Source organism: Apodemus sylvaticus, chromosome 18 (genome assembly GCF_947179515.1).
Source record: "Apodemus sylvaticus chromosome 18, mApoSyl1.1, whole genome shotgun sequence".
NCBI lineage: Eukaryota > Metazoa > Chordata > Mammalia > Rodentia > Muridae > Apodemus > Apodemus sylvaticus.
The window spans coordinates 69,112,867-69,139,251 of NC_067489.1; the positions used below are offsets into that span (position 1 = coordinate 69,112,867).

General features: G+C 49.5%; 1 protein-coding gene across 2 annotated transcripts in view; it reads right to left on the minus strand.

Annotated features, from left to right (window-relative positions):
* The window catches only part of Nwd1 (NACHT and WD repeat domain containing 1), a 55,799-nt gene that overhangs the window by 28,576 nt on the left and 838 nt on the right, over positions 1–26,385 (minus strand). For both annotated transcript variants that reach the window (XM_052162637.1, XM_052162636.1), the window contains exons 2-9: positions 25,057–25,173; positions 20,685–20,982; positions 15,363–16,632; positions 11,388–11,591; positions 9,813–9,972; positions 7,889–8,006; positions 6,717–6,875; positions 3,372–3,569 (exon numbers count right to left, since the gene is read on the minus strand). In XM_052162637.1, coding sequence (XP_052018597.1) covers positions 3,372–3,569; positions 6,717–6,875; positions 7,889–8,006; positions 9,813–9,972; positions 11,388–11,591; positions 15,363–16,632; positions 20,685–20,982; positions 25,057–25,173 — 2,524 coding nt within the window. The remainder of the gene's footprint in view (positions 1–3,371; positions 3,570–6,716; positions 6,876–7,888; positions 8,007–9,812; positions 9,973–11,387; positions 11,592–15,362; positions 16,633–20,684; positions 20,983–25,056; positions 25,174–26,385) is intronic.

The following is a 26,385-nucleotide window of genomic DNA, read 5'->3' on the forward strand; positions in this document are numbered from 1 at the left end:
CATGCAATGCATACACTTGAACAGATACATAAAATAAATCTATAAAACAAACGTGGTGAAAGGTGAAGACCCACACTCAGGTTCTCCATAGCACCCCAGGGAGCTGGAGACACGGTGTCCACTTGCTCCTGCCTGCTCTTGCTCAAAACCTCCTATAATTCTAGTTCTAGGGAATCTGGCGCCCTCTTTTGGCCTCTGGTGGCACTGTACACACATGCACATATATAGACACCCAGCAGGCTGAAATCAGGAGGATTATCACCAGCTCAAAGCCAACCTGGCCTATGAAGTGCTGCTTTCCAAGCTAGCCTGAGACACCAAGTGAGGTCTTTTCTAGACAGACAGCCTCCTTGCTGAGGTGAGAGTTCTCCCCATGAGCCTGGCCACCTGAGCTCCATCCCAGGACCGTTTAAAGGCAGAAGACAACCCACTCTGCAATGTCATCCTCAGGTCATGGTCTGTAATGTGTGCACACACATGCATGCCCATGCACATATGTGCACACATAGACCTGCACAGACATGTATACACACACACACACACACACACTGTCTTAGTCAGGGTTTCTATTCCTGCACAAACATCATGACCAAGAAGAAAGTTGGGAAGGAAAGGGTTTATTCCGCTTACACTTCCACACTGCTGTTCATCACTAAAGGAAGTCAGGACTGGAACTCAAGCAGGCCAGGAAGCAGGAGCTGATGCAGAGGCCATGGAGGGATGTTTCTTACTGGCTTGCTTCCCCTGGCTTGCTCAGCTTGCTCTCTTATAGAACCCAAGACCACCTGCCCAAAGGTGGTACCACCCACAAGGGGTCCTCCCCACCTGATCACTAATTGAGAAAATGCCCCACAGCTGAATCTCATGGAGGCACTTCCCCAACTGAAGCTCCTTTCTCTGTGATAACTCCAGCCTGTGTCAAGTTGACACAGAAAACTAGCCAGTACACACACACACACACACACACACACACACACACACAAAGAAGAGGAGGAGGAGAGGAAGAAAGTGGAGATTGTTAATAGTTTAGGCAAACAGTCTCACCTCGATGGATTTTGATTAAAATTCCACTGAGCTAAGAGATACCCAGTTAGCCTTAGATAACACCAGCCCATGACCTAGAAGGATAGCTCAGTGCTGCTAAGCATGTGGGCCAGAGTCTAGATCCCCAGGACCCGTGTAAATACAGCGGAGCTGAGTTCCCTGGAGGAAGCTATGTAGCTAGAAGAACTGTATTGGTAATCTTGGGGTTCAACTGGGGGACTCCATCTCAATGAATAAGGTACAGAATAATTGAGAAAGACGAGGGACCTAAAGGACCTCTGTGCCAAGTCCAAGAAGGCGGTCACCAGACAGACATGTAGGCAAAATACTCATTCACATAAAGATAAAATGAATGAGTGTGAAGAAGAAAAGAGAAACTTAGCATGCAGAAACCAGGCTTTTCTGAATGCCATTGAATCCTTTCCTTTTTCATGCCTCAGTTTCCCTAGATGTGAAGGGCTGATTGGTGGGGACTGTTAAGTCACAGTTGGCCCAGCTATACTGAGCCTTACTTTCTTAATTTCTTTGTTTTTCCTTCTTCTCATGTACTCAAAGTTACTATGTGATTTTGGAAACATTAACTCACATGTTATTCCTACTTAAACAAGTCAGGAAACAGAATCTCAGGGTGGGCAGCCTCCTCAATCCCTGACAGAACAAGAGGAAGCCTACAAAGCGCAGATGCATCCCTGTCACCAATGTGATGGAAAGCCTCTCAGGGGTAACATTCCCTTGCCACACCATGGCAGACATCACTAATCCATCACAGCATCACAGATTCATCTGTGACTGTACTCATAGCCACTTTATGTTCTTCATTTAGTGAGAAAGCCCCAAAGCTCATAGGTTTTTATGTGAGCATATAGTTATCTACACAATCTCCAGAACAGAAAAAAAGAGAGACAGAGACAGAAACAGAGACAGAGAAACAAAAATTATACCAGTGCTCACACAAGACTATTTCCTCACAGCCTTACAGTTGGAGATGTCCTAGTACTAGCCAATGGCATAAGAGTAGAAACAAGTTCTTCTAGGTGATGGCCCTAAAAGGAAGAGGCCTACTGTCCATTCCTCTCTCCCCTTCTCCCTGGTTTGAATGTCTTACCATGACAGTAAGGGCTACAGCAGTCATCATTGGCCAATAAGACTCACAGGAAAAGTAGGCAGGGCAACTGGACTCAAAGAGTCCTAGTTCTGTGACAGCATAGGGAAGACAGAGTTTCTTTCCCACCAGCCCCCCTCTAAGGCAGAGTCCTTAGCACTGTGCAGCTGCTGAGTCATTTCCTCTCTGGTTTCTGAGAGGTCAAAATGTCTATTGTGGAGAGAAGATGCCTGGGGCATAGGATGGCCAGAGCAGGAGCCTGGAGCCTTGAGACGTGAGTGGGTCTCATGATGGCTGAGAGATAATGTGTATGGACAAAGGAAGGAAGGAGAAGGAGAAAGGCAGTCGGTCAGTCGCTAAGCAGCTGTGAGGGACAGGAGGAGGGGGCAGGGCAGGACTGGCTAGTAAGGGACTTGTGGAGTGAGGTCAGTTGTAATGTAAGAACACACAGGGCAGCTGCAGAGATGACCTAGCAGCTAAGAGCACTTGCTCTTCCAGAGGACCTGGGTTCAGTTTCCATACCCACATCATGGGGCTCACAGCTGTCTGTGACTTCATCTAACAGACTGTTCTGGCCTCCGCGGGAGCCCCTATACATGTGTAATGCACACACACACACACACACACACAGACACACACACCACACACAGAGACACAATGGAGAGAAATTTTTAAAAAGAAAATGTCTTTAAAAACCAATAGCTATGAGGCAGCTGGGTGGATAGTGAGTGAAAGATTGGAAGGAGGGAAGGAACGATAGGTGGGTGGGCGGATGGATGGGTGTGTGGACCAATGGCTTGATGCACAAATACACAAATAGATGGATGATTGAGCAAAAATTCTCTGCTGGGGTATGGGTGGATAACATATCAACACATAAAGTTGGTGAGAGGAGGAACAGATTGTGTGTGGACAGGCAGGAAATGGTGGAAGGTCCAAGGATGTGAATGGATGTGGGTAGGTAGTGTGCAAATTGCACAGAAGGGAACATATGGTGACACAACTACATCAGAACTTAAGTCCTGTGGAACTCTGCAGCCAGCAGCTCTCTAGGACAAAACCTCAGAGGCAGATCCAGGATCATTAGCAGTATTTACAGCAGCAAGCTACAGTCCCAGGGGACACAGAACGCCGAGGCAGCAAGAGGCAGCCCCAAATATCTGGCATCTGGGCCCCCGCATATGCAGTGAGCTGGTGTGGGGTTTGAGATGTTGGGGACACTCACCTTTGTGACACCCGGTGAGAGTGGCTCGAAGAGGCCCACCAGGTGGCTGCAGGAATCCTGCCAGGGGCACCAGCATCGGGTAGGGGCAGGCACGGAACCAGCTCTGGGCTTGTTGGCACAGCTGTCCAATCATTGCTGGGTGCGATGCAGCAAAGAAAAGGAGTCTGGCCAGGAGCTCAGTGTATAGGACGCTCTTTTCTGCAACGAAATGAGGTGTCAGCCGCCTGGCTGACGCTCCTACAACAATGAACCCCAACTCTTACAAGACTGCAGAAGAGAAGAGAAGCTGGGACTCCTCAGCCTCGGGCTCTGCTATCCCTCCTGTGTCCATTCACACACACACACACACACACACCCTGCATCCTGAGTATAGAATAACTGCAAGCCTCTAGGCTCTCCTGACCATGTCCCTTTGCCTGAAGCTCTTCTTCAATCCAGCCATTCTACAAAGGGAACTTTTGGATCAATGAGATCATTAACTACTTAGTTATTCATTTTATTATTCCCCTGACTCTCGGGATCAAGAGAACCTCTCACTTCAGCTCCCCAAAGAGCTGAGATCAAGGTGCATGGTAGATGGATGGATTCAAAGATGGATGGAAAGTGGGTGGAGGATAGGAAGATAGAGGATAGAAAGATGGATGAATGTGAGGACGGAATGGACAGATTGGCAAAATGTGGGGAAGACTGGAGATGTGGATATATGGATAGATGGTAGATAGATGGATAGATGGTAGATATATGGATAGATGGTAGATATATGGATAGATGGTGGATATATGGATAGATGGTGGATATATGGATAGATGGTAGATATATGGATAGATGGTGGATATATGGATAGATGGTAGATATATGGATAGATGGTGGATATATGGATAGATGGTAGATATATGGATAGATGGTAGATATATGGATAGATGGTAGATATATGGATAGATGGTAGATATATGGATAGATGGTGGATATATGGATAGATGGTGGATATATGGATAGATGGTGGATATATGGATAGATGGTGGATATATGGATAGATGGTGGATATATGGATAGATGATGGATATATGGATAGATGGTAGATATATGGATAGATGGTAGATATATGGATAGATGGTGGATATATGGCTAGATGGTGGATATATGGATAGATGGTAGATATATGGATAGATGGTGGATATATGGATAGATGGTGGATATATGGATAGATGGTGGATATATGGATAGATGGTAGATATATGGATAGATGGTGGATATATGGATAGAAGGTGGATATATGGATAGATGGTAGATATATGGATAGATGGTGGATATATGGATAGATGGTAGATATATGGATAGATGGTGGATATATGGATAGAAGGTGGATATATGGATAGATGGTAGATATATGGATAGATGGTGGATATATGGATAGATGGTAGATATATGGATAGATGGTAGATATATGGATAGATGGTGGATATATGGATAGAAGGTGGATATATGGATATATGGTGGATATATGGATAGATGGTGGATATATGGATAGAAGGTGGATATATGGATAGATGGTAGATAGATGGATAGATGGTGGATATATGGATAGATGGTGGATATATGGATAGATGGTGGATATATGGATAGATGGTAGATATATGGATAGATGGTGGATATATGGATAGATGGTAGATATATGGATAGATGGTGGATATATGGATAGATGGTAGATATATGGATATATGGTGGATATATGGATAGATGGTGGATATATGGATAGATGGTGGATATATGGATAGAAGGTGGATATATGGATAGATGGTGGATATATGGATAGATGGTAGATATATGGATAGATGGTAGATATATGGATAGATGGTGGATATATGGATAGAAGGTGGATATATGGATAGATGGTAGATATATGGATAGATGGTGGATATATGGATAGATGGTGGATATATGGATAGATGGTGGATATATGGATAGATGGTAGATATATGGATAGATGGTGGATATATGGATAGATGGTGGATATATGGATAGATGGTAGATATATGGATAGATGGTGGATATATGGATAGATGGAAGAGAAAAGGAGACTGGGAGGCTCACTGTATAGGTAAATTGTGCCCAGCTTTCAAATGCCACCTCTACCAAACTCCGCGGCTCCAGTCAAGTGTTACTAACCTAAGCTGCTGTTTGACCTCATCCCTGAAGCACCTCTGCTGGGCCATCGGTGTATCCCCAATGCACAGCACAGCACAGCAAGATGCCCACAGTGGGCACTTCTGTTCATGCCTGGTGCCCTGTCTCTCAGGAGCCTCAGATAGCAGGATTAAGAGTTCAAAGCCAGGTCAGTAGCATGACCCTGACTGAAAAGGAACAGAGGCTAGAGATCCTGCTCAGTGGATACTGTCGAGCCTGATGACCTGAGTTTGATACTCAGGACCCACAAGATATGAGAAAGCCAACTCCCTGAGATTGCCCTCCAACTTTCACACACAAGTGGCTGACCATGAACGTGCACACACAAACAAAACATTTTTTATATGGAGGGGACTGGAGAAAATTCCCAGTGGTTAAGAGTATGCACCTACATGGGGTGGTTCACAATCGCCTGTAACTCAAACTCCAGGGATCCAATTCCTCTATCCTGCACAGGTACCAAAACATACATACATACATACATACATACATACATACATACATAAAGAGTTAGGAGGATCAGAAGGGGCTCCCTGAAAGCTACATTCCTGCTTGCAGGGCAGCCATGCACTGGGAACTTGTGCTGCCTGCGATGCCCTCTGGTGGTAATATCTGTTACCACACTCCATCTGCTGCTGGGTTGTAAATGAAGGAGCTTTCCTGGAGTCCTTGCTGAGGGTGTATTGTGGGGCGTGGCTCAGTAGGTAGCGTGCTCCCCCAGCATGCACGAAGCCTTGGGCTCCATCCTCAGCACCACATAAATCAAAAATAGTAGTGCATCCCTGTCATCCCAGCACTTGGGAAGTGGCAGCAAGTGGGAGGGACAGCATTGGTTTTTCAGGTTTTGTCCCAAAGTTCTTCCTTGGCTGCATTCCAAATCCTACAAGTTAGTTTTGAAGGAGACATGGTAGGGTTAGACAAGAAGGTGACATAGTGGGTGGATGAAGACAGACACATATAGATGTGTGAATGGAAGGCCGGGGCATCAGTGGGTAGAAGGGTAGGTGGATAGAGAGGTGGGTGAATGGGTGAGTGGGCAGATGAATGAACGAGTAACAGGTGTATGTGTAAGTTAGTAAACAAATCAACTTGCAGTACCCTAGGAAGAATGTGTTTCGGGAGACAAGGGCACAGCGTAGCCTGTCAGGCCAGGACACTCACCCAGGCCCCGGAGCTCGATGGCAGGGCCACACAGCTGGATGGCTTCTCTGATCAGATAGACCTCAGGACAGTCCATGTGAGGAGCACACATGTCAAAATCATCCAGCAGATCCTCAATGCCCCCAGAAATGCCCCGGCAGGAGATCCAGCTCATGTTCCCTGCGGAGGACAAGGGGTGGACCATTCTGAGACTAGGGAACAGCCGTTCTATCTTCCTGGCTCCTAAGCCCAGCGTCTCTGGCACTGAGGCTGATGGGTCTCTGTGCTGGGCACTGAGCTGTGGCTGATGTAACATGGGGCCTTGACCCAGATGCTGCCAGCAACCTCGACCTGTAGTATGACTCTCAGAAATGTGTCCAGGATTTGCCAAGTGTCTCCTGAGTGAGAGTGTCTGCTGTTTGAAAACTATAGGTATGGACAGTGAGTGGCAAAATAGGTGGACGGAACAGATACAGAGATAGACTGAGAGGTGAACAGGTTGATGAATTGATGAATGGACAGGAGCTGCCTAAACGGACAAGTGGATGAGAGATAGATGGGGGGAAGGATGGGTGGGTGGAGGTTGGTACTAAAGGGAAAACTACAGAGTTAAACCAGTACATTGTGGCAGATAGATGAATGGACAGATAAATGGACATACAGATAGATGGATGGACAGATAAATGGACATACAGATAGATGGATAGACAGATGGATGGATGGGTAAATAGATGAATGGATGGATGGATGGATGGATGGATGGATGGATGGATGGGTGGGTGGATGGATGGATGGGTAAATAGATGGATGGATGGATGGATGGATGGATGGATGGATGGATGGATGGGTGGATGGATGGATGGATGGATGGGTGGATGGGTGGATGGATGGGTGGATGGATGGGTGGATGGATGGATGGATGGATGGATGGGTGGATGGATGGGTAAATAGATGGATGGATGGATGGATGGATGGATGGGTGGATGGATGGGTGGATGGATGGATGGATGGATGGATGGGTGGATGGGTGGATGGATGGGTAAATAGATGGATGGATGGATGGATGGATGGATGGATGGATGGATGGATGGGTGGATGGATGGGTAGGTGGATGGGTGGGTGGATGGATGGATAAATGGTTAGGTACATAAAGCCTCTAAAGGCCCTCATAGCCTCTGTTATGGCCCTCTTACCCAGAACCTCCTGCTTCAACTCCTCCAAACGGCCTGCATGCAGCAGATGGAAGGGCAGTTCAGTCAGCTTCCTCCAGTTGGCCACTGTGCCTGAGAACCACAGTGGCTGTGGGGCCACCTGGTGGAGGTGGGAAGTGGCATCAGCTTGGGTTTGAATTCAAGTGCTTCCTTCATGCCCCAAATACTGGCCAAGGTGGCACCAGATGGTGCTGGAGGAGACAGGGACATAGCAGCAAACAGAGATGTCCATCCCCTCCCACAACCAGGCTAGGGCAGAAGAAGGGACCTGGGGTTTAAACAATGCAAGGATGAGGCTTGTACAGAAATGGGGAAATTCTGTTGAAGGTAGGACATTGGAGCTGGGCCTTGGAGTCTGGCTGTTAAAATACCTCAGAGCAGTGACATTGCTGGGCACTGAGGTGCTCAACTGCAGTCCCGATCCTTAGCAAGCAGAGACAGGAGGATCACTTGAGCATAAGTTCTAGGCCAACTTAGACAGAAAGGAGGTGAGAGTCCCATCTCCAAAACAAAAACAAACATTCACAACAATAACAAAAACAAAACCTAATGAGAGACGGGAGACCTGGAGGATGAGAATGCAGGGAGTGTAGGCAGACCCTCGGAAGGCAGGGAGACTCAGGCGGGGCAGCAGATGAGCCCTGGCAGACAGGCTAAGCAGCTCAGACTGGAGATGGAGGCCCTGGGGAGCTATCAGGGGTATTACAGGAGAGGCATAACCAGACTGCATTGTAGAACTGTTCCTTGTGAAGACAGTGAAGCAAAGCAAGCTGGGAGAGCAGAGAGGAGATCCTGGAGGCTGATCAAAGGTGGCTGAGCTGAGCTTCAAGCTGGGGGCATGGGGACAGCATCCTCAGTGTCCATAACACCCGAGGCCCATGAGGGAAAGGACCAGGAAGAATTATATGCAAGACTGGCTGGACTGGGTCTCCCCAAGTGTAGGGAATATTGTTCTTTGATCACTTCTGTGTGTGTACCTGAGTAATCATATGTGCCCATGTGTGTTCATGTGGTACACACATGTGCATGCACAGTGCACAGACAGTTCTTCCTCAGTTGCCCTCCACATGACTTTTTGAGACAAGCTCACAAGGAATCACACCAACTGTGCTAGACAGACTAGCCATCAAGTCCCAGAAAGCCACCACATTCCCCATTATGGGCTTTTTGTCTAGGTTAGTTTTGTTTGATAAGACATAGTCTCACCATTGTGCAGCCCTAGAAGTCACTTTATAGATGAGGCTGAACTCAAACTCATAGATTCACCTACCTCTGCCTCCTGAGCGCTGGGATTAAAAGTATGAATCCCACCATGCCTGATCATGCCTTTTTTTAGGTTTACTTTTTTATGTATATGGGTGTTTTGCCTACATGTATACCTGTGTTGGAACATATGTACTGAGTCCACAGATGCCAGAAGAGGGTGTAAGATCCTTTGGAGCAGCCATCTGAGTGTTGGGAACCAAAATGGTGCCCTCTGCTAGAGCAGCCAGTGCTGTTTCTAGCCCCTAACTTTTTAATGTGGGTACAGATATTCAGCCAAGGTGTAAGTCTTCATCTAAAGAAGAGTCACAGCCCTCTCCTGGGGTTCAGCTCTGACACTGACAGCAGGGAGGCTGCTCCTTCCTGGCTGAGCAGCTGATACAGTAGGAGGTGGAATGCTTTCAACCAGCCCAGCGTTGATTGACATTTCATTTTACCCGCGTCAATGGCACACGCGCCATAAATACTCAGTGCAGAGCAGCAGCCGTGCCTCTACTGAGACCTGCACCCAGAACTGCCCTTTAGGGCTGAGCGGCGGCCTTGCTGCTGTGAGAGGGGATTCAGAGAGTGTGTTGAGTGGGAAAGAGGAAAAAGGACCGTTATGGCAGAGTGTGACTCTGGGAATGGAGTGACCACTGCTCACCTTACGGTCCAGGTTCAGGGGCTTCCCCACGAGTGGCAGAGTGATAAGTTTCTTGATCCCCTGGCTCCAGGCTCCAGAGAAGAATTCAGCTAGCACGCCATGCCTCTTGGCTCTCTCGGGCCCAGACAGATAGCGAGCTTGGATTACCTGGGACAGCTGCCTGTGGAGAAAGGGTGCAGGCTGATGGCCCAGGGACAGTGCACGCCCAGACGCTGTCTGTTCACCCCTGTCCTGTTTCTTACTTAAACTGGTCTCTAAAATGCCCCGCGCTCTGTCAAGTTTTGTTTTGGGGGGCAATGAGAGAGGGTTCAGTGGGTAGAAGTGATTGCTGCCAAACCTCATGACTTCAATCCTTGCCACTTACATCACGGAAGGAGAAAGACAGTTCCAAAGTGGTGCTCTGCCTCCACACATGCCTCAGCATACACCCATCCACACACGCCTCAGCACACACCCATCCACACACGCCTCAGCACACACCCATCCACACACGCCTCAGCACACACCCATCCACACACCTCAGCACACACCTCAGCACACACCTCAGCACACACCTCAGCACACACCCATCCATACATGCCTCAGCACACACCCATCCACACACCTCAGCACACACCTCAGCACACACCTCAGCACACACCCATCCACACACATGCAGAAAATGGTAAATAAATGCAAAAGGAACCTGTGAGCTGGTGTGGTGGTGCAAGACTGTCATTGCAGCCATTCAAGAGGCAGGGGGGTAACAAGGTGAAGTCGTGTGTGGCGTGACCAGCCTGAGCAACTGAAGACATGAAGGGAAATCAAAAACTGAAGAGCCTAGAGGATGGCTGAGCAGATAAAGTGTTTTCTGTACAAGCATAAGGATCTAAATTCAGGCCGGGCAGTGGTGGCCACACCTTTAATCCCAGTACCTGGGAGGCAGAGGCAGGCAGATTTCTGAGTTCGAGGCCAGCCTGGACTACAGAGTGAGTTCCAGAACAGCCAGGGCTACACAGAGAAACCCTGTCTCGAAAATAACAAAAAAAAAAGGGGGGGTAACCCCAGCCCTTGGGAGGAGTCTGGGAGTCTTGTTACACAGCCAATGTGCTGAGCTGGTGATCTTCAGGCTCAGTGAAGCAAGAGCTCAGAACAAGGTGAAGAGCAATAGAGGAGAACACCTGAGGTCAGCCTCTGTCCTCTGGTGTGCACACGACTCGGGTGAGGGTACCACACAAACCACAAATGCCCAGCCTGGTCTACAGAGTGAGTTCCAGGACAGCCAGGACTACACAGAGAAACCCCACCTCAAAAAAAAATCACAAATGCATACCTAACACACACACACACACACACACAAAGTGAAAAATAGGCCTAAGGTGTAGCTGAGGGTGGAGCCCCCACCTAGGATCCCATAGAACCTCACACAACACTCAAATAAATACACAAAACCGACAAAATAGATATCAGAGTTTACAAAGCTGGAACCTGGTTTGGCTAGCTAGCCCGACTACCCCAGAAAAGGAAGTCAAGGATTTGCTTGGCAGCCTTTGCTCTCTGGGTCCCACAAAGACAGTGTCTCTTCTTAGAGCCTACCTATGTGCAATGGCCAGTAACATGCAACCATCCACGGGCCTCCTGACCAGGCAGTGTCCCAGGTCCCGGCGCAGCCGCACCCACAGCAGGGGCGGGAATCTCAGCAACTCTTTGCTGGGTGGTGTCCAGTCCCGGTACACAGCCTGCAAGACTTCATCATCCAAAGACAACACGTCCTTCAGCTCCGCCTCTGAGAGACCGTACCTGTGGGTGAGGGGCACAGCACAGTGTGACCTGTGAGGAGGATTTGAGGGATCATGTAGGCAGCTTCTGTCAGGGAATACCCAGGTCAGCACTTGGACGAATGCACCCCCTGAGTATCAAAGACTGGCTGATGTGCAGGTCACTGCAGACGCCCTCTCTTCATGCACATCTGCAGAACCAGCACAGGCTCAGGGGCATCTCAGTCATTTGGTGACACACCTCTGACATAGCGGCACTGAGGAGATGGAGCTAGGAGGGTCAGGAGCTCAAAGTCATCCTCGGTTACATAGTGAGTTCTAGGACAGCCTGGGCTACACACACAAACACACACTCACACACACTTTTTTAAGGGCTGGAGAGGTGACTGAGTAAAGACCCTTTTAGAGAGAGGACTGAGTTCAACTCCCAGCACCCACGTCAGACAGCTCCTAGAGGATCTGAGCAGCAGTGAGGTGCACAGATTAGCACACTGACATGCACACAATAGAAGAATAAATATTTTAGAGCAGGGCATGGTAGCAGGCATTGGGAGGCAGAAGTAGATGGATTTCTATGAGTTCAAGGCTAGCCTGTCTACATAGCAAGTTCCAGGACAACCTTAGCTATGTAGAGAGACACTGTCTCAAAAAACTAACAACAACCAAACAATAACTAAAAATAAAAATACTTGAGCTGATATAGACAGACATATATATGCACAAACATTATACAGTATCTGTCTTAGTCTGGGTTTCTTTTTTTTTTTTTTTTTTTTTTTTTTTGGTTTTTTCGAGACAGGGTTTCTCTGTATAGCCCTGGCTGTCCTGGAACTCACTCTGTAGACCAGGCTGGCCTCGAACTCAGAAATCCACCTGCTTCTGCCTCCCAGAGTGCTGGGATTACAGGCATGTGCCACCACCGCCCAGCTTAGTCTGGGTTTCTATTCCTGCACAAACATCACGACCAAGAAGCAAGTTGGGGAGGAAAGGGTTTATTTACATTTCCACACTGCTGTTCATCACAAAAGGAAGTCAGGACTGGAACTCAAGCAGGTCAGGAAGAAGGAGCTGATGCAGAAGCCATGGAGGGATGTTTCTTACTGGCTTGCTTCCCCTGGCTTGTTCAGTCTGCTCTCTTATAGAACCCAAGAGCACCAGCCCAAAGGTGGAACCACCCACAAGGGGCCCTCCCCACTTGATCACTAATTGAGAAAATGCCCCACAGCTGGATCTCATGGAGGCATTTCCTTACTTGAAGTTCCTTTCTCTGTGATAACTCCAGCCTGTGTCAGGTTGACACACAGAGCCAGCACAGCATCTATAGTACATATATGTCCAAACTATGCATATAGATTCTAGAACTTACTATACTGAGCTGACAATATGGCTCAGGGGCGAAGGTAGCAGCTGCTAAATGCCCATCCCACATGGCAGAAGGAGAGAACTGAACCAGAGGCAGGAGGATCTCTGAGAGTTCAAGGCCAGCCTGGTCTACATAGTGTGTTCTAGAATACATAATGAGGCCTAAAAAAAAAGAAAATCAATTCCGAGAGGAAAATGTTCTTTTTGTTACCTGGAGCCAGGGTGGGAGTCCGGGAAGGTTCCTACCTGGAGTCTGGAGCTGAAGTCCGGCAGGCACTGCCCACGCTGGACTGAGCCTTCATCAACCAGTGATTTAATGCCCCACAGACTTGCCCATAGGCCACTCCTCTGGGGTTTCCTCTGCCCAGGGTGTCAGAGTGACAACAAAGATCAGCCACCATACTCAAAGGATCTCAATTTGTTTTCTGCCCCACCCCATCCGGCAACTCACAGCCAGGTCTCACAGCTGTCTGTGACCCCAGCCCCAGGGGTTCTGACACCCTCTTCTGGCCTCTGCAGGCACCGCATTGATGTGCACAGCCCCTACCTCCTGGACACATGCATTCATATAAATAAAAATAAAATAAAGTTTTAAAACCTGAATTGAGCTAAGTGTGGCTTCACACACCTTTAACCTCAGCTATCAGGAGGCAGAAGCAAGAGAATCTCTGTGAGTTCAAGGCCAGCCTGGCTGACATAGTGAATTCAGAGTAGCCTAGGCTATACAAAGAGACTCTGTCTCAAAAAACAAACAAACAAAAAACTGAAAGGGTAATAAAGCAATGCAGTACAACTCAACATTGAACCATCGCACGCTGAAAAATCACACGCTCGACCGTCTCAATACAGCAACAAAGGCTAAGATGAAGACTGACAACCCTGGTAATAAAATGCCCTGACCATTTTATTGGGAGAGAGAGGCTGTTAGACAGAAACTCCAAGGCCACAGGCCACCCTGGCAAGGAAGTCACAGGTGGAGTTGCTGTAGTCTGCTGGTTAGAGCACAGCCACAGTCACCAGCAGAGAGAACTAAGCGTGTCTTTCTGGGACACCTGCTCGCCACCTACGCTTCATTGATTCCTCTCCCCACACAGCCCAGGGCCCCAGCTCATGCATGCTGCTGCTGTGTTCTGGCCGGGTCCTCCTATTTCAAGAAACAATCAAGGCACCCCCCCAGACAGACAGACAGAGACAGAAACATTCACATCACACATACATATGCACAGATACATATATACACATGCACACATGCATGCACCCAGATGAGCACACACACACACAGAGGTGTGCATATCACACACATGCACAGACAACATGCACACATGCATGAACACACACATGTGCATGCATGTACTCCTATTGGCATGCCCACAGGCCTAACAAAACCTCCCTAAGACTGTCCTCTCTGTTGACTCCATGTGTCAAGGCAGCCAAAGTGGACCACCACAGCCCTGAGGTGATGACAGCTACAGGAAATACAGTGACCACCCACATACTGTGATCATGCCACTGAAATAAAAAATGGGACCCGACTTTCACTCTGTCTTCTCTCAGAATTTGAATTCTTAGCCAGAGTAATAAGACAATAAAAAGCAGGGCAGTGGTAGCACACACCTTTAATCCAGCACTTGGAAGGCAGAGGTAGGTGGATTTCTGAGTTTGAGGCCAGCCTGGTCTACAGAGTGAGTTCCAAGACAGCCAAGGCTGCACAGAGAAACCCTGTCTCGAAAAACCAAAAATAAATAAATAAAAAATAAAAAAATAAAAAAGTAAGATGTGAAGAATTCTATATCTAAAAACCCTAAGATCCCACCAGGAAGCTCTTGGAGCTGATGAGCTCTTTTTAACAAAGGAGTAAGATAAAAAATTCTACATGCAGATCTGGGGCCCGGGCTCAATCATACAGCACATGCCTAACCAGCACAAAACCCAGGTTCTGTCCAAATCCCTGCAGAAACGGAAGGAAGCAGGCATGCACATAGCTCCGGGAAGGAGAACCTGCTCTGCGAGATGTAGGACCTTAGTGCAAATCCTCAGTGGCCCAGTAAAAGGCAGCTATGTGGGTGTGACTATGTGGGTGTGGCTGTGTGGGTGTGGTTGTGTGGGTGTGGGTGTGTGGGTGTGGTTGTGTGGGTGTGGCTATGTGGGTGTGGCCCAAGCCTAGAGACAGAAGTGCTGGGCTCACTGGGGTCAGCCTAGATCCAGTTCAGCAGGAGAACCTGTCTGAAAGGAGTAATGTGTACTGTGAGAGAGCTGGACACCCAGCCTCAGAATGTACACATTTACACACACACAACCAGCCAACAAAAAAGAAAGAGGGAGAGGGGAGGGAGGGGAAGGATGGGAGATGGAGGGAGGGAGGAGGAGAGGAGGGAGGGGGGAGAGAGGGCAGAGGGAAGGAGGGCAGGAGAGAGGAGGGAGGCAAACTTACCTGGAAGATACAATATAGCCCAGTACATGAGCTACCAGCAGAGGCCCATGTGTCTCCTCCAGGCGTATACAGAGCTGGTGTGTGGCTTCCTCTGCTGAAGTGGCCAAGGGCACTGGCACAGTGAAGGAGGCCCACTTCCGGGCCTCCTCAAAGGCCAGCCTTAGCCTCCCTGGGTGGCCACACTCTGGGAGGCTGGCCCAGAGGACATCTCTCTGACCGGGGCTCAGCGTCCTCCTCGCTTCAGCCAACAGCAGTTGGATGAACTCCCGGCCTTGGCTGCCAGACAGGGCCTTCACCTCCCAGAAGGCACTGGGGTCCTGGAGAGTCTGTCGCAGGTTACGTAACACCTGCTGGCCTGAGCATGCAGAGAGGATGAGGTGCACTCTCGGCGGACACTTGAGGGGCAGCCAAGAGACCCTTGGAGAATGGCATATGGAATCCAGGTCATCCACAGAGTCCAGGAGCAACACCAGGGACTCAAAGTTCCTCTGGGACACAGTGTGGAGGAGAGTGTGGAAGAAGTGACCCACCCTGCTGTGGGCCTCCAGGACCTGGGCTGGGGGTAGTGGCAGCCCGTATGCCAAGCACAGCTGGAAGGACAGGCTCCTGAGGAGGCCGCGGGCATCCAGGCTCAGCCTTGACGTCCCCAGCAGCCTCAGGACAGCCACTGTCTTGTGGCCAAGCAGCTCTGGTACCTGCTGGGCTAGCTTGCACATGAGGGAGGTCTTCCCGATGCCTGGCGGTCCAAAGAGAACCAAGGGAGTATGCATCTGGCTCTCATCCTGTTTGAGCCGCTGCCCAAGCCCGGCCAGGAGCTCCTGGTGGCCGCAGAAGACCTTGGTAGACTCTGTGCTCTGCCAGAGGTGGTGGCGGATCTCTTGGTAAAGCCAACCCAGCTCCTGTCTGCCTGAGTCTAGCTCTCGAAGCTGCTCCAGGACCTGACAGTTGGCCCTGGCCACGAACTGCTCACTCAGCTGTTTTAGGTAACGGGCGTGAGTCTTGTTCTTGGGGTTGACCAGGTCTCGGCTCCAGGGCAGGTGGTGGGACTTTAGGGCTCCAGGCTGAGCCTCCAGTATGCGCCCTTTAAGACCACTGAGAAGGCTCTGGGCATCGGTATCCAGGCAGCCGTCTGCCAGCCTGTCCACCATCTTCAGAGAGCAGTCATCCAGGATGTGTTTACTGAGATCCTGTACATCTCTCAGGAAGACAGTAGCCCCCTGGTCCCCTCGTGCTGAGTTCAGGAGGCCGCGCTCGATCTCCCACTCAATGACTACAAAACAGAGAGGACAAAAGGAGTCATCACAGTCACCGAGGCCTAACGGGCTGCTGGGAAACATGTTCAGAGGGACACAGGCTGTCCTGTCGAGTTTAACAAATGGGACAGTCACTTGGGGTGGCTTGCAAAAACTCACATGGCAGGTTAGAATGTGTGAGCACATGCATATGTGTATGTGAGGGGGAGTGTGTGTGTGTGTGTGTGTGTGTATGAGTATGTATGTGGGGGTATATGTGTGTATATGTGTGCAAATGTATGTGGGGGGTGTAGGGATGCATGTATGTGTATTTGTGGGGGGTATGTGTATATGTGTGTGTATGTGTGTGTGTATGTGTGTGGGTATGTATGTGGGTGTGTGTGTGTGGTATATGTGTGTATGTGTGTGTATTGTGTATGTGTGTGTATTTGTGTGTGTATGTGTGTATTTATGTGTGTATGCGTGTATATGTATGTATATATGTGTGGGTGTGTATATGTGTGGAAGTGTGGAGGTGTGTATATATGTGCATGTATGTGTATGTGGGGGGTGTATGTGTATGGGTGTGGGGGGTGTGTATGTGTGTATGTGTGTGGGTGGGTGTGGGTGTGTATATGTGTGTATGTGTGTGAGTGTGGGGGGTGTATATGTGTGTATGTGTGTATGTGTGTGAGTGGGGGGTGTATATGTGTGTATGTGTGTGAGTGGGGGGTGTATATGTGTATATGTGTGTATATGTGGGGAGTGTATATGTGGGGGGTATGTGTGTGTATGTGTATGTGTGTGTATGTGTGTGTACGTGTGCATATGTGTGGCGGGGGTAGGGTGGAGTGACTGTTTACATATCACACCTGTGAAGGTCAGAGCCGAGTTCCCAGGTGTCATCCCAGGCCCAGCCTCCCCAAAACTGTGAGCTTCACATTTAAGAAGAGACTTTGTCTCAAAGGAATCGGGTGGATAGTGACAAGGGACATTGCTGATGTGCTGCTCTGGTCTCCATTTGGAGTACACACATAATCATATACACACCACACACACAAAAGAAAAGTCCACAGCTGGGACACAAGGTGGGACCCACCTATGATCCCAGTCCTCAGGAGGCTAAGGTGAGGGTTGCTGGGATGAGGCCAGCCTAGGCTACTACACAATCACTTATTTTTTGACACGATCTTGTTTAGTAAGTTAACTGAGAGGGTGGCATGTGTGTGTGTGTGTGTGTGTGTGTGTGTGTGTGTGTGTGTGTGTGTAGGGAGTCTGGGGGCAGAACTGAACCCAGGTCCTTTGGAAGATCAGCCAGTTCTCTCCTGCTGAACCAACAGTGCCTCCAGACTCTTATTTTTTTGCAGCCTGAGCTCCCACTGACTTGTCTCAGGAGGCTCTTGTTTTGAAGCAGCAGCCAGATCTGAGGAGTTATTTTTGAAGCCTCTCTGGGGCTCAGTGGAGGCTCCCAGCTCTGCAGAGCCAGGCCCTTGGAGATCCTACATTCCAGTCAAGGGCAAGAGTCAACTGAAATCCTTTCCAAGACAGGCTTGGCGGCACAGGCCTGTTACCTCAGCTACTCAGGAGACTGAGGCAGGAGGATCACAGGAGGAGGCCAGCCTGGGTGACTATAAAAAAAGCTGGGACAGAAGAACCTGATGTTGTCTGAAATATAGTTAATTGGAAAGCACCATTGTTAAGTTAAAGTCTGAGTCTTGGGGCCTGTTCAGCAGAACTCCAGTCATATAAATCCCGGACTACGACTCAGTGGGCAGAGCACTGCCTCCCGCGCAGGAAGCTTTAGACTCTGTTGCTCCACCTGTTCAGTCTACCGATGTCTGACAGCCTTCTGAGCTCAGTGCAAAATGGCAGGCTCCTCTGTCATCGAGGCTTTCCTCTTTTCATCCTGGGGATCCCAGACCCCACACCCTATACCTTTGGAAAGTCATGTAGCTCTGGCTAGATTGCAGGTTCTTCCTTTGTCCCAATAAGAACCTGCTCGGCTAGCACCTGAGGTTCCTGGAATGCCTCACTGTGCTAATGAGACACCTCTGTACCTGTGTACCTGAGTCACACACATGCACACACATGCACACACATGCACACACATGCACACACATGCACACAGCCTTCAGACCTTTGCCCACCGTAGGTATTCCTACCCTGTAGCCCCAAAACTATAGAACCCTTGCTTTACCCTAAGTAAAGTTTATGTGTCTTCCCAAAGCTGGTTCTGGTGTGTCGTTAGATTGTCTGTGCTCCCGGGCCATCCAGAACCCTGTTCATTAACTCTGCTCTTTCACCCTTGAGGGCCAACAACCCGAGGGATGGGGGAGACCCACAGGTTCCACCCCAATACTACAAAAGCCTGGAGCGATGATGCTCACCGGACATCTCAGAATTCAGGAGGCAGAGGCAGGGGCATCAGGAGTTCAAGTTTATCCTTGACTTTGAACATAGCAGGTTTAAGGCTAGCCTGAGCTACTTGAGATCCTATCCTAAATATATAAATAAATACACAAATAAATATTTAAATGCTCCAAGAGGCTCACTGGGTGAACAGTTGGCATCCTCAGCACTCCCATAAAGACATGCTGACTGTAACCTCGCACACTGGAAATGGAGACAGAGGCTACGTGGGGTAAGCTAGACACCTAGACTAGCTTAATCTGTGAGCTCTGGATTTAGTAAGAGACCCTGCCTCAATGTACAATCAGAAGATAGCTGACGCCAGGCAGTGGTGGCGCACGCCTTTAATCCCAGCACTTGAGAGGCAGAGGCAGGTGGATTTCTGAGTTCAGGGCCAGCCTGGTCTACAGAGTGAGTGCCAGGACAGCAAGGGCTACACAGAGAAACCCTGTCTCAGAAAAAAAAAAGAAGATAGCTGACAATCTCAGGCTACATGCACACTCTCATGCACCTGTGCACACATGAGTGAGAGCATGTGCACACACACATACACACATGCACACTGTTATGCACCTATGCACACATGAGTGTGCACACACATAAGCACACACATACATGTACAAGCACACACACATATGCACACACATGCACACATATGCACACACATACACACATACACACACACACATACACATGCACACACATACACACACGCACACATATGCATGCACACACACATACATACAACATACACATATGCACACACTCTTATGCACCTGTACACACATGAGTGAGTGTGTATGCGTGCACACACACATATACACACATGCACACACATACACACACAAGCACACACGTGTGCGCACATGCACATACACACACATACACATGCACACATTCTTATATACCTGTACACACATGAGGGTATGTGCACACACACGTGCATACACATGCACACACATGTTTTCACACAGGCACACATACACATACACACACACTCTTATGTACCTGCATACACACATGCACACGCATGCGTGCACACACACATACACACACACACATGCACACACACATTGCACTCTAGGGTCAGTGAGTATCAGCCCTTGGCATCAAGCTTGACCACCTAAGCTCCACTCCTGCACATTGTCCTCTGACCCCCATGGCTGGCACACACTCCCCAGCCAAGCACTTGGGAGGCAGCGGCAGGCCAGTCTCTGAGTTTGAGGCCAGCCTGGTCTACAGAGCAAGATCTAGGACAGTTGGAGTTATGCAAAGAAACTCTATCTATAAAAAAACAAAACAAAAGACACCCCCCCAAATCAATATCATCATCATCATCAACAACAACAAAAGAAAGGAAGGAAGGGAGAAGGAAAGGAAAGGAAAGGAAAGGAAAGGAAAGGAAAGGAAAGGAAAGGAAAGGAAAAAATGAAAAATAATGTATTGCATTCCTGAAGAATTTCAGTCCCAGGCAAACTGAGATGCTGGTCGCCCTGGGAGACAAGAGGGCAGAGCCAGGGGTCAGGAAGAGGGTCCTAGAGGGTCCTGATATTGACCAGGGCTGTGCAGTCTCCTGGGAGCCAAGCAGGGTTGATATTGACTGAGATGATAACTTCCCTTGCATGTGAGGTCATGGGGAACATGTTGGCTTGGCTGTCCCCTGGAGGTCCCTGGGCCTCACCTGATCGATGGTAGCACATCCATTGCTCCTGGCTGATGAGGCCGAGCCTCCAAGCCTCCTGGGCTCCAGCTCTCAGAACAGAGGCTAAGGTGGCTTCCTCGGGCCCCGGGACCACCAGCGCGCCTGGAGGCTGCAAGACGTAGGTTGGAGGGATCGTGTTGTCGTCTCTCTGGAAGTGTCTGGTCACCAGCTCCAGATCTCGAGGCCTGGAGGTCAGCTGAGCCCTTAGCGCCTCCCACTCCTTTTCCTCAATTCTCTGGGGAACGGGGCAGGGGCCATACTGGCCGCCCAGGAGGGCCTGGCAGGGAGATAGACAGAGGCAGGCATGGGTTCAAATCCCACCTGATACTGAACTCTGGGACAGTGAAGGAAGCACATTGAAACCATGAACATGGTCACCTGATGGTGTGACTATTGCACAAAGAAGCTGGTGTGGACAATCCCCGTATTCAGGGTGAAGCCTGAGGTGGGAGGTGTGTGAGTTCTAGGCCAGTGTGGACCGCAAAGGAAGGCCGCCTCAGATGGATGGAGAGCCTCAGCCAGGGCTACAAGATGGAGGAGGAGGGAAGGGAGGACGAGGGGCATGGGAGAAAAACACTCAAAAGTAGTAATTCAAGCAGGCCAGCTGTGCATGCAAGTGTGTGTGTGCACGTGTGGCGGTGTTCACGTGCATATGCACACATGTACATGTGAAGAAAACAAGTGAGTTTCTGCTGCTTTAAGTCAGGGTTCCCATGTTGCCCAGGCGACCCCCTCACCCCACACCCCACCCCCACCCACCACCCACCACCCACCCTCCCTACTCCACCCCACCCCCACACCCCCACCCCACCCCGCCTCAGCCTTCTGAGCAGCTGAGCAGAAAAAATCCCAGGCCACCAACTCTGGGTCCCTTTTGGCCTCTCAGGAACAAGATGGCCGACCGGCCGGCAGAAGACCCTTCCAGCCTCACGGGGGAAGTATGCATTTGGGTTAGTGTGGCGGGAACCAGAGAAGTGCTGGGCGCCATCGCCAGAAGTCCTTGATACTGGAGCCCGGAGAGGCCCGGCCTCTAAGGGGAGCGTGTGGAGTCTGGGGCCTGCTAATGAGTTATTTACCACAGAACCTTCTCTCCAGGGCGCCAGTGTGGGTCTGGCTTTCATGGAAAGAGGCAGTGACAGGCAGGCTCTGGGGACAGGGAGGGCAGGGGACTCAGGAGAACTCAGCGGTGGAGCGGAGCCGCGGGTCTAAAAGGTGTCCGGGACTGGGGGCCTGGACATCGGGAGGTCTGAGGACTTGGTCCCCGCCCCCTGCAGCTGAGGCCACCGGGTGCTTGTCCCAGCCTGCCGCGCTACCCTTGAGGAGGGTTGTTTGCTTTTACGCTTGAGGCTATTTCCTACTTTAAAAACATTTTTTTCAGGGCTGTCGAGATGGCTAATTGAGTAAAGGCATTGCCACAGACCCAGACAGCTGCGCTTAATCCCTAGAAGAAGGGAAGCAACTCTTGCAGTTCTCCTTTGAAACTCAACACGATTGTCAGGAGGTCCGTTGAGAAATTAAACTTAGAGCCGGGCGGTGGTGGCGCACACCTTTAATCCCAGCACTCTGGGAGGCAGAGGCAGGCGGATTTCTGAGTTCGAGGCCAGCCTGGTCTACAGAGTGAGTTCCAGGACAGCCAGGGCTACACAGAGAAACCCTGTCTGGAAAAAACCAAATCAAAAAACAAAAAACAAAAACAAAAAAACCAAAAAAACAAACAAAAAAAAAAAAAACAAACACTTAGGAGTATGGAAAAAGAACTGAGAAGTGGGGTTACAAACACGAGGGCCACGCATGTCTGTGCATGTCTGTGTGTTTTTGCATACATTCATGGCCTTTGCACGTGAAAACCAGAGGTTCACACTGTCTGACTTTTAGTCCTCCAAGTATTTAAATGGTGGGTGTGGTCTATTGTGAATGCAGTACCCACAAAGGCCAGAAGAGGGAGGCAGATCCCCAGGAGCTGGAGTTGCTGCATCCTTGGGCCACCTGATGTGGGTGCTGGATCTTCTGGGATTACAGCAGGAGGCCCTAACCTAGCCTTCTCTCCAGCCCACACTGTGTGTCTTGAGACAGCATCACTCCAGGGATCTAGAGCTAGCCTGGCTGTCAGTGAGCCCAGGGACCCACTGTGTTTGCCTCTGCATGCTCAGGATCTGAACTCAGGCCCTCAGGCTTGCATAGCAGACACACTACACGCTGGGCCTTCTCCCCAGCTTGAGAAAATAAGTTAAAGCAGTAATAATTAAAATAGACAGGGCTGGAGAGATGCCTCAGCAGTTGAGAGCACTGGCTGCTCTCCCAGAGGTCCTGAGTTCAAGTCCCAGCAGCCACATGTGGCTCACAAACATCTGTAATAGGATCTGACGCCCTCTTCTGGTGTGTCTGAAGACAGCTACAGTGGACTCATAAATATAATAAATAACTCTTTTAAAAAAAAAAACCATACTGGTAGATATGTGCAAAGAGAAGGCTAGGACACAATTGGAAGAGACCTGAGGTGCTACAGTTAAAAGACAGCTCATGGTGGGCAGTGGTGGGGGTACCGTTAGTCCCTGCACCTGGGATGCAGAGGCAGGTGGAGCTCTGAGACTAAGGCCAGCCTGGTCTACAGAGTGAATTCTAGGACAGCCAGGCCTACACAGGACACTCTGTGAGCACATTGGCAGGAGAATGAAGCCTCAGCCCTCGCCCAGGGCCAGTGTTTGTTTTAATTTTTTATTTATTTTTTATTCCTTTTGAGATGAGGTCTCATCATGTTCGCCTCCATGCCTCGGGCTGGCCTCCAACTCATGGGCCAACAACACCCACCCGAAAGACGTGCTTGCATCACTGAGGAGGGTGGGAAGGATGCTGTCCTCTGGGCGTGACATGGCTGCTGAACCAATGACCTCAGGACAGCCATGGTCACCCGCACAAGGCCAAGACAGCTGCAATCCAGTCCTAAGGGTGTCCTGAGGCCCACCGCACTCTGAAAGCCTATGGCAGTTAAAGGATGTGAGGGGACAGAGAGTCACTTTATCTCAAGGGTGAGGCCACAGGAAGGCTGCTCAGGTCTGGGACGGCCACACCCATGCATACTCCAGCAGCAAGGACTCAATGGGTTAAAAACAAGAAGACATGAAGGTGTGCGGGGGGATTTAGGGGCAACGGCTGAGCAAGTCAGGGATGGCTTTGATCAAGGCAAAGTATATGATGGTGTGAAATCATCAAGGAAGTGATTAAAAATGTTCTTTTTAAAAAGACTTGGGGGTTCAAACAGTCCTCTTGCCTCAGCCTCCCAAGTAGTTGAAATGACAGATGTATGGATGGAGGAACAGACAAACAGCCTAATTTCTTCTGTTTTGTTCTTTTAGGGAGACTTACTCTCCGAGGCAGCTTATAGAACATTCTAGAAATCTTGGTGAATTCTAGTCCATAATCAACACTATCTAGTCCACCATGAACAGTCACCATAATCAAGACAATTCGCATAGACCTGCACGGGCTCTGTGGCTTTTGCTATGGAGGTGTGTGTGTGTGTGTGTGTGTGTGTGTGTGGTGTGTGTGCATGCTCACATGAGTGTAGTGCCCACAGAGCCCAGACAACTGGGGTCCTCTGCAAGAACACCACAGGCTCTTAACTGCTGAGTCTGGGGGAGCTTTTGCTTGCTTTGTCTTGTTTCAAATCAAGGTCTCACTATGTAGCCCTGGCTGTCTGAAACTTACACTGTAGACCAGGCTGGCCTCAAACTCACAGAGATCCCTGTCCCCTGCCTCCCAAGTGCTGGAACAGAAGATGAACGCCATCACTGCACAGCTGGACGTGTGTGTGTGTGTGTGTGTTAATTTTCACTTTTCGAGACAGAGTCTGGAGCTTGGTAGCCAAGAAAAACCTTAAACTCCTAATCTTTCTGCCCCAACTTCCTGAGTGCTGGGATGTCGCCAGCTCAGGGATTATTTTGGTCACAGAGTGACTTACAGGTGTATGTATGAGTCGATTCTCCGGACCAACAGACACATGGAGCCAAAGGAAAACAAACTCCCAAGAATGAGGGTTTCTACGTTCTCTGTTGTTTCCCAGAATCCCCCAAATTTCACAGATGTGAAGTGGACCAGGTGTGAAGGGTGAGGGAAGCTTCAGATGGGCCTGGAAGATTCCCTCCCAGGTCCGCAGCCCTGCAGCTCGCCCACTGCTGCATGTGGTTGCACGACTAATGTCTGCACGGCTCCTCAGACAAACAGCAGCACTGTTACAGTCATAACCAGTCTCTGAGGATTGCGACGTTAGCTCTTTGTTTGGTTTGCTGTCAGGGACCACATTCTGGTGATGGAAAAAGAGTAAGTATGGCTCCACCTACCCCGACGCACTCACCACGAAAGCTGGTCCTACGGATGACCTCTGACAGCGCTCCAGTTCTTCTAAGCAGAGTTCCGCGGTCAAGTGGTCAGTGGCTTGTGTGTTCGGAATACCCCACCTCAGATCAACCACCTGGGAATCAGAAGGATAAGGCTTCCGATGAGTGATTTAAGGCTTGCGATTTCATTTGACTGAAGAATCGTTATCTTCCAATCAGTTTTGCAGCATTTCTCCTCTAAGGGGATTCTAGATTTAGACAAATTTGAAGCTAGGGATGTAGGTAAGTAGTACATTGCTTGCCTAGCATCTCCATCGAGGGGCTGAGGGCGTGGTCTGTGGCAGGTGGTTTGCACAATGCGCACAACCCTTAGATTCCATTTTGTACCAGCACAAAAGCACAGAAGTAGCTCCCTCCTTTATCCCAGCATTCAGGAAAGAGGCAGAGAGGAGCTAGGCAGGGGAGAAGCAGTGATGGAGAGCCTCCAGAGGCAGCCTCGCCCCTTCTCCACCCCCACTGGGCTAGTCAGGTGCTGGTGATGTCTGCCTGAGGCACCACGAGGGTCTTAAAAGGACAAACACACACACACACACACACACACACACACACACACACGAGACAAATATTCTACCACTGAGCTACACTCTCAAGTTCTGTTTACTTTATTTTGCTTGTTTGTTCGGAGACATTGTCTCCCTGTGCTTCCCAGGCTGGCCTTGAACTCTTGGCTCAAGCGATGCTCTTCCTGCAGAGGTTTAGTTCCCAGCACTCACGTGGCGGTCCATCTGAAACTCCAGCTCCAGCGAATTTGACACCCTCACCTGGCCTCCAGTGGTACTGTACACATGCGTGCAGACAAACACCCAATCATATAAAATAGCATTACATACATCTTGTGTAGAAATCGACTCTGACAGCTGCTTTGGTGGTATGCAGAGGGCAGGGACGCTCACAGATATGCTCTGGAAAACCAAGGGTGTCTTCACACAGAGTTGTCTCCTCGGTGCAGGAGGCTGGGAGTCGGAGCGGTGAGCAGCACCCTTTGTTCACAGCAGAGTCCTCCTCCCTAGACCTTATCTTTAACTTTGCTTCTCAGCCGACAGAACCCATCTGAAGGGGAAATCTCATCTGTGCTTGACAGCCTGCTGTCTTCTATGCTATCTCAGTCAGAGACCATACCGGACCCTACACCCTTAAGCTACAGAACCCATATTCATGGTAGAGATCATATGTCCTTTGCCAAAGAGTATGCATGTGGGTCACACTTTATTATATGAACATGGGATTGAGATAATAGTTACCAGGTGTTGGTATCAGGACCTCTGAAACCTGTGACATCACATATA